Below are 9,300 nucleotides of genomic sequence, written 5' to 3'. Positions count from 1 at the left end.
CAATTACGATTTTACGCAGCAGGTTTATAAGTTGCGCGCAGCTTTTCTCAGTAACGCTAACCCCGATCAATCTACAATTTGGCAGATATGTCATTGGCATATATATCTTGAATTACGCAGAACCATTTTTTCGTAACTATGGAAACGACCTAAAGTTCGTTGTTTTTCCCAAAAATGCACCGATTTGACCTTCTATCAAGAATCCGTTATGAGTAAGTTTAGATAGACATGCATGTCATAGACCTACCTACCACATTTGGTCACTATATATGCTATAGCACTGACCATTACGTTAAAAGACTACGCACAGACTCCCCCTTAAAAGACAAATATGGCGTCCGTTACCATAGTAACCGCATATAAAATCAATTTTTTGCATGAAAATTAAAAGTTTTATCACGACGCACCATTCCACCAAACACCAAGTCCATAGGTTGAGTAATTTGGAAAATCGCATTTAGAAGTTCAAACTCATAATGACAGCTATTGACCATAAAAACTAATCAAAACAGCCGGCTCTCAACACGAGATATTCAAAATTTCCGCGCCGATATTGTCTAATGCAATGACGACATAGTTATTTTGTACTCAATTGTTGTTAGCTATATTGTATGACTGGAACCTCATCGCACTAGATATTTTCGGGAATTTTGAATATCGCGTGTTGAGATACGGCTGTATTAATAATGTTTAATACGTTTTTATGGTCAATATAAGTTTGTTTAAAATAAACCCACGTGATTCGTGCTTGGTAATTAATTTTCTAACATATAAGGCATAATGTTGTGATCGAATCGCTGCTCTTCAACCCCCAGGTCCCGGGTTCGAAACATGGCAGATGAAACATTCTTATATTCTTTATACTTAGTCATTCCATTTACAATACACGCCCCAGAATAAATTATGTCATGATTGACTTTTTTCATGCACTTGTTCATCATGCAGTTTCATTTGCGTGGCAGCCATTGCAGTGTATAGATCTCACAATACGCACCAACAGGCTTAATTATATCTAGTCGTTAAAACCGAAGCACACACATTTGTGATTTAACAAATGATATTTTACCCCTATAATATACATATCTTACTGGTCACCAATGCATTATAATGTTTGAAAAAAATGCAAAAATATGCTCAAAATTGGCCAGGGGTGTAGAACAATGAAATTGGAGTATGTAGTTAAAACGCAGTTGCTTTTCTGGATTATCTAACATGTCATAAAAATTGATTCAGCTGATTACACTTTGTCATCATTGAGCAATTTCAAACATACACTTCAAAATTATGAAAATGTGAATCGTAATTCGTAGGTATAGTGGTGTAGCTTGGGGTTGTGGAACCCGGATCCAAGGATATATAATAGCGCCCGTATTCTTGAAATAATTACTCGCGGAGCGCGCGATAAGTTGCAACAATACCAACAAGTAATTTTGGTTATAATGAAGTTCAGTGAATTTTGGGTGTTTTTTAAATTTATTAAATTTTGAATTTCATCGGTTGGAGGGGGCGCAGAATTGATGTTGAATTGGCAATTCGGCGCCCCCTAAGATGGCGCACAGGGCACAGGGCACATGACCCCTGCCCCTCCCCGCCTACGCCACTGCACATAGTGGCGTACGTGAAAGACAAAATACGAGAAAAACGTGAGATACATGTATGTTACTAATAACGGAGTCGATACTCCTCCACTGTTATCTCGGAGTGACCCAATTTCATTTGAAATTGAAGTTTAATGTTCAAACTATGAAAGTGCAGGTATCTTTAATAGTTAAAAAGGAATAACTTTTATAGGATATAGCTAGCTCTAAACTTATACGTCACTATGTGAAACGGAAAATTTGGAAAAAATCACTACGCCACTGTATGTTGCGACCGACGAGTTATTAAGTGCTGAGTTTGAGACATAAATCTATTCCAAAATGTCAAAGGGGATATCAAGCACCAATTAACATTATAAAATGCTTAGTATCCATTTGTTTTTAGTCATTGTGACAAGAAAGTTTGGAATAAGGTTACAAAGCTGTCTTTTGGTCTTATTTTCAGGTTTACTGTTGCCCGGTTTGCGACGGTCCGGTATTATAGATCCCGGTTACACGATAATCTTTGCAGGAAGTGTGGCCGGTATGGGATTAGTACTGGCTTCGCTATGTCAACATTTAACTGGTTTGGTAATTGCGATAGCAGTGCAAAGTAAGATTAGTCAACTGATATTTTTTCACATTTTTAGTCTCAAACAATATTTAAATATGCAACAATGTTGTTGGAGAAGCAATGGAAGAGATGAATAAAGTCAAGATAACAACAACAACGTAATCCGGAGAAGGAGAGAATCATGGCTAAGAGAAGAAACCTGACTGCGTATAGCATATGTATTTTTTAAGGACAATGTCTCTTTGGTTAGAGATATACCCTTACGTTCGATGGGTCTACACTGATCCGCTAGTCTTATGGTATGCTAGTCTTATGCCATTGTCACACAAAGACGGACAGGATCAACTTTGTGGCAATTAATCTGCGTTTGTTGCAAGGGGATAATGTACACACAATAAGGTACGTCGACCTACATGTATAAAATCAATCTTTTCTTTATAATCTTTTAAAATAATGCAGGTTTTATGGCTATATCAAAAGTCACAGCTCTAGGAGTACTACCAGATTACTTCAATGATGATACCATTAATACGGCAAATTCCATCGCCACCTGTGGAATGTCAATTGGTATCATGGCTCTACCACCATTTACCCAGTTCCTATTGGACGCATATGGATGGCGAGGTGCTTTGTGGATACTTGGGGCTGTAACATTCCATTCCGTGGTCTGTGGAGACTTATTAAAGTATAACCAAAGACTAAGGCTGAAGATTGCAATGGAATATTTACAAATTAGTGACAGCGATATTGAATCTAATGAAACAGCGCAGAGCAACAAGAGGGTATCGTTGATGAAGCGAATTACAACATTCATAAGCAATATGTTTAACATGGAATTATTGAAAAATATAACCTTTGATAATGTACTCATTCTTTCTGCCGCTTCTGGGTGGAGTTACGGCAGTTGGCTAATATACCTTATCCCTAATGCAGAAGCCAAAGGAATAGCTCCAATAACAGCTACATTCCTTGGAACCATTGGAGGACTTAGTAATATTCTAGGAAAACTGACCTTCCCTGTCTTGAAAATGATAATAAAATAAAATCGAGTAGTGTTGTACAATACATGTATCGTCTGTGGTATATCTCTTGCAATTGATCCATTAATAGACTCCTTCACAGGAATGGCTGTTTCTAATATGTGACCGTACAGCACGAATGAGCCGTAAATGTCCTCAATTGTATTCTGAGTTACAGTGTAAAATGGGCATGAAGGTCATATTCATAGGTATTTCAATTTGGTGCTACGCGTATCTCATTAAATGAGGTACACGTAGCACCCAATTGAGGTACCTATGAATACGACCTTCATGCCCATTTTACACTGTAACTCAGAATACAATTGAGGACATTTACGGCTCATTCGTGCTGTACGGTCACATATGGTATATAATTTTACAATAGGGCTTACATTTATGGCTAATTTAGCTGTAATGAATGATGCTTTGGGGACCAAGGATGCGGTTACTGACGCATTCGCGTGGATTTATGCGACTTATGGTGTTGGGGCAATCGCAGGTGGATTCGCGTCAGGTAGGTATAATGTTAAAGTTATTTTTACGAATACGTATTAGTTTTTGCCAATAGAAAAAGCAGTGCAATAGTGATTCATAGCTAGAACCGAAGAATAACAAGACTTAAGTTACACTAGCAAGTGCCACACTGTTGCAACGGTCGACCCGGGGTAATATAAAACAGCAGGCAGGACTATTGGAGAGCTATGAAAAAGTGTCACTGAGGAACAGTTTATTGGTAGAAAAAAAAAACATGATTTTTTAAAATATTAAAATAACATTTAGCATAGAGCAATATAATTGTAGAGCAGTAGTGTTTCATGTAAATAGTCTCGCAGAGCATTTTGAATTTTTATTAGTATTTCTGAAATATTTCAGGCTGCCATAGAAACATTTCAAACTAGCCTAACGCTATCTATCTTTTTTATTTGTTTGATTAAAGGTTGGCTGTTTGACAAGACCTGCTCTTACAATATTTCCTTCATGTTAATTGGAGGTGTTATGCTACTACCTCCGCTGTCTTTCGGCATAGAGGATCTGTACCATAAATGACACACGCAGGCTGTTAAAATTAGGTCCAGTTTCATCATGCATGTGCAAATTAATTTAAGGCGTATCGAAAGGTATTATGACCTTTGGATTTGCACGGGATTTGCACTCAAATATTGAGACAAATAAAGCTGACATATGTGTGTTCTATATAAAGGAGATACCAGGGTATGATATAAGAGTCATATTACTACCAATGAGCATGATTTTTTTTTTGGAAAACGGGATACATCTGAAACTCTTATTTTGAAATATCATTGGCAGAGGCTAATTCAACGTGCCTCCTGGTACGTTCGTGCAGTGAGAATAAAAATCCGTGCAGTGAGCATATTTTATTTATTTGCAAACAAAGCACTACTTATCATAGTAATTAGTAAAAAAAAACTTTCCGCGTGCTTCACGCTTATTCCAAGAAAGCCGCACACTGTGAGAGTCTGTTGAAGTCGCGAAATTTAAATTGAATTGATAATTACCATAATTATTATCGCTGGCTCCGCGCCCAATTTGTTGTTTTCAGCGGGCCAACTTTACAGGGGAGGGCATAGGAGCACTGATGATAAGGTATTATTTTGTTTGGGTTTTTGTTAAATTATTATAAGGGCTTAACCAGGGGGTACACTTTAAACACATATCTTTTATACTTGAAATGCGTTAATTCTCTTCTTGGTGTTTACACAGTCATGGTACTAAGAAGTAAATAATATTAAATTAAACACTTTCATCAAATTTTTGGGGTTTTTTTTGCATGTTTCTGAACTGAACATCTTAGTATTTAAAGACTATATAGACATTTAGTTCATTAACAATGTGTTAAATAAAGACTATAGACATTTAGTTCATTAACAATGTGTTAAATCTTTTTGAAAATTAATACCATTGTCTGATATTTTAAGCCAATGTAGGCACCTTATACAACTTTGTATGTAGAGTTTGTATGCGTTTTTGTGTCTGATTACAATTTTTAATTAATATAACACCGTTTAAGTTGATATCATTAAACCAGCTGTGTACTTTCATCGAGCTGCAGCTACTTGTAGGGAAAAAACGTAAATGGTTTGAGGTTTTAAATGAAAACCTACCCTTCTAAATAAAGCTATTTTACAAAGATTGTAATCATATGAAATTTTAGCCCCATTTGTGCTTTTTTAATGCAATTTTGCAAAATATTTATTCGTTTAAACATATTGATTAACATACCGTTAACGTGACATTAATGAACCAGATGTGTACTTTTATCGAGCTGTAGCTAAGTAAAAATAATGACAAGTCAATTAAATGGATTTATATTTTAAATGAAACCTACCATTCTAAATAACTCCAAACAATTCTAAAACTTTTCTTATTAACATTTTATAAAACACACCACGTTAATTTGACATATTATTGAACCAGATGTGTACTTTCATCGCGCTGTAGCTAGGCTCTAAGGGAACAAACCAAAAGATCGATGACGTCCTATAAACGTAACTGGTTTCGTTTAGGAGGGAGGGGGTAAAAATACTCGATTACGTTTGTACAAAAACAACGGTCTGAAAAAATGTGTCATTATTATTATTATGTCAAAATTTGGCAGGGAGGGAGAGGGTCGGCTGAGAAATGAAACCAGTTACGTTTAAAGGACGTCATCGATCTTTTGGTTTGTTCCCTAAAATGACATTGAAAACAGAGACATGCACTTTCAAAATCTATATAATTTATGTGGATGTTTAGTTATGGCAAAAAGAATTAAAATGGTTGTCTAACGAGCCATTTGGTTAACATGTTTGTAATTTACATTCTATTACCTCCACGACCCATTATTCAAAATCGCGCACTGTGATTTGTTGAAACGCGTCACGTGAGAGCCCATTATTCTGCAATAATGGGTCGAGCGCCGTAACACATTCTACGCACAGCATCACGCTTGGTTACGCGTGCAATATTTCTGCGATACGCGCTGTCACTTACGCGTACTCGCACCACCTTGAAGTAAACAACTTAAAATATTTGTGCCAAAAAATGATATTTTCTCTTTAAATCGCACTATTTCCTGGTAATAGAATAGAAATAAAGGGTGCAGCATTATCCTTTACACGCAAATAATGTGTCCTCGGCAGTAAAACGTTTAAATAATGGGTGAGGCGCAGCCTCACCCATTATTTACGTTTTTACTGCCTCGGACACATTATTTGGGTGTAAAGGATAATGCATTACCCTTTATTTCTTAAATATACTTAATCGTGTGACCAATCGTGTAAAATATTCTTAGAAGCAAACAAGTTGTCCTTACGATGATATACGCCAATATCTGAAAAAATTCAAGAAGTTTAATTTTGCTTTCTACAGTAGATAATAATTATGTTATTTTTAAAGTTTAAAACTCAACATTTAAAATATATCTTATTATTTATATTATATATAAGTGATATAAATACATCACGGATATTCCAATTCATTCTTTCCAAACTAAATATCAACGTAACAAGAAAAGGACAGTTTCCAGGGAAAGGCTTACGCGCATTAATAAATACTAGATTGGTTCTATTTTGAAAATTAATATTATGTGCAGCGTCAAGCAGCAAGTTCACGTAAAAGCTGTCAACTAAATTTTTTTTTTTATGAATATCATCAATCATCCAGGTAGATCAAATAGTTGACTAAATTATAATTCTATTCAACTGGACTTACTATTTATGATGGCTACGGTATCACGTCATATCCATGACGCATCATCAGGCCGAGTGATCTTGAATTGGCTCTGTATTCTTGACCTGTGACGTCACGATGGTAGAAGTGACGTCACACGAGAGTCGTCGAGGGATCTTCCTGATGGTCGGTTCGTAACTCTTGGACAAGTTGTGGCTTAGTCCCCCTCCGCGATTCAAGGTTGGCTCTCCCTGCGAACATATATAGCTTCTTTCACCCCTCTTTCATACCACCTGTGTTCTTTATCAAGCACAATAACGTCCTTGTCCTCAAAGTTGTGTTTGGCTGCTTTTGAGGTGCGTGTATACCGCAGAGTCATTGAGTCCTGTTGAACTAGGGGGACGATGTTGATACATGCGCTTGTGGAGAGGTTGTTTTGTCTCCCCTATGTAGTAGTTCTCACAGTCCGAATCCTGGCAGTTAATCGCATAAACAATGTTGCTTTGTTTGCGTTGCGGGATCTTATACTTCGGATGGACTAACTTTTGTCTCAGAGTGTTGCAGGGTTTTAATGAGACCGGGATCTGGTGCTGTCCGAAGATCCTCTTTAACTTCACTTCAAATTTCTTGGGAACCGTAAGTGCGATTTTTGTGGAATAAAAAGTATGTGAAAATAAAATTTCTGCTCTTTTACCTGGAATGAAAATGAAATATCACCATAAATGGGTGCTTTTTGCTGCACTTCTTCCCGACCAACCCCCCAAAATAGGGACGGCGGTCCCAGATAGGTCGTCCGAAGATATGGCTAGTGGATACTACAGATAGTAAATATTCATGTGAAACATAATTTTTGCATTTTGTTAAAATATACAAGTACAAAATACAAGTTGACCTCAAATGGCCTTTGACCTTGAACACCAGTGTACTTGCAACTGTGCATGCGTGACATGAAAGTGAATCCAACCATGCCAACGCACTCGTGATCGTGACTGGTCAGTATTTTAATTATTGTATCCAAGGTTGTGCGTTTAATTTAGCTTTTAATACGATCGCGGTCGGATCGCGTATAGCTGTTGAAAGCTGTGTTCATTCAATTGAAATTTCTAGTATAGTTTTAAATTCTAGATGCAAAAATTACCATGCGGATCTGCATGACTTCATGACTAGCGACTGTTAATTTAAAAATGTATATCATTGCTGTCAAAAAATAAATCATTTGTCTTAAAATTAAATTTCACTATCATTTGGCATTGAACCACGTGTGTTCTAGTGTTGGGTATTGGATGTTCAATTGAAAGGCTAATTGATGGCTAATTGAAAGTTTCATTATGGTAATAAAAAAGGTATTTTCATATTTTTGCAATGTTTTCGTGAAGCAGATGTTCATGGGGGATTTATACTTGATCCAACGTGCTTAGCCTTTAATATTTACTTTCTGTGGAATTTGCTGATGTGAGTAAAACGTAACAAGTAAAATCCATGTACCTTGTACCTTTTAATGTACCTTTTAATGTTACAAATTAGGGGCCCAACATAAGGGCCCAGTGATTCTCATCAAATAAAACACTTTCAGGACTATTAAGTTTGTGCACTGATAACATGTGGGTATAGCCATATTTTTGTGCAAATAAGGCACTCTAGTTATTATTATTATTATCATCATAATTATTATTTAATGAAAATCAAAATTGGCCAAATTTAAAGTAAGCAAAAAAGAAAATTAGCTCTTGGGTATAATATACAATTAAGATAATTATTACTTGTACATGTATATACAATAGGTATGAATGCAACATATGACAAAGAAAAGCATGGCATAAGGGAAGATTTATTTCATGCCTTTGCATAATTTGACTTATATTGCTTCAGATAGAATTAGTGTCTTCCTAGATGAATAAATTTTGAATGATGACAAAGAAATACATTGCATGATAAAAAGTTCACTTGTTAAATCAAATTAATGCATCTGCTTTTTATTGCTTCCATTAGAGTACTAAATTATTTGTTTTGTTGTTATTTCGGTTGCCATTGTCAACGGCTTCCTTTTGCTATTCTGGAAAGGTCCTTAGCGACGATGTTGCCGGTGTTGAAACATTAATAACCAGGTTTCAATTGAACAGAGTTTATAATTCATACGTGAGCGATTATTTTTAACAAATTGACTGGCTCGCTTTTTCCTCAAAATGATAAAGAAACGATCCAAATCAGGTCAGATCTCAATCGCTAAACTCTAACAACCCAAGTCTGAAACACATAAAAATGATGATAACTGCATGCCTATGTATACAATGATATGGCTTGAAATAGTATTGCCATTCATCAGAACTATGAAGTTTGAAGGAATTTGCCGTCTCCAACTAATAACAATAATTCTATTGCTGTTTTACAATGGTAGGTATTTGTAATTATTTTTCTATTTTACCTAAAATTGTCTTAATTTAAATGACATTTTTTGTTTGAC

At 35.9% G+C, this 9,300-nt stretch overlaps 1 protein-coding gene across 1 annotated transcript; it reads left to right on the top strand.

Moving 5' to 3' along the window:
• The first annotated feature begins 208 nt into the window (after positions 1 to 208).
• LOC140140464 (monocarboxylate transporter 13-like) lies at positions 209 to 4,217 on the top strand. The gene is made up of 5 exons (XM_072162224.1): positions 209 to 212; positions 2,044 to 2,190; positions 2,611 to 3,141; positions 3,556 to 3,684; positions 4,108 to 4,217. The coding sequence occupies exons 1-5, from the start codon at positions 209 to 211 to the stop codon at positions 4,215 to 4,217; spliced, it is 921 nt and encodes a 306-aa protein (XP_072018325.1).
• The last annotated feature ends 5,083 nt before the right edge of the window (positions 4,218 to 9,300 follow it).

Source organism: Amphiura filiformis, chromosome 19 (assembly GCF_039555335.1).
Source record: "Amphiura filiformis chromosome 19, Afil_fr2py, whole genome shotgun sequence".
Classification (NCBI taxonomy): domain Eukaryota; kingdom Metazoa; phylum Echinodermata; class Ophiuroidea; order Amphilepidida; family Amphiuridae; genus Amphiura; species Amphiura filiformis.
The sequence above is the reverse complement of the archived record's forward strand: the minus strand, read 5'-3'. Positions and strand labels throughout refer to the sequence as shown.

Bases quoted from the DNA above. Each gene is read 5' to 3' on its own strand.
- LOC140140464 (XM_072162224.1), top strand. The intron at 3,142-3,555 runs GTAATATTCTAG...ATTTTACAATAG, and splicing joins TGGAACCATTGGAGGACTTA to GGCTTACATTTATGGCTAAT. The intron at 3,685-4,107 runs GTAGGTATAATG...GTTTGATTAAAG, and splicing joins CGCAGGTGGATTCGCGTCAG to GTTGGCTGTTTGACAAGACC.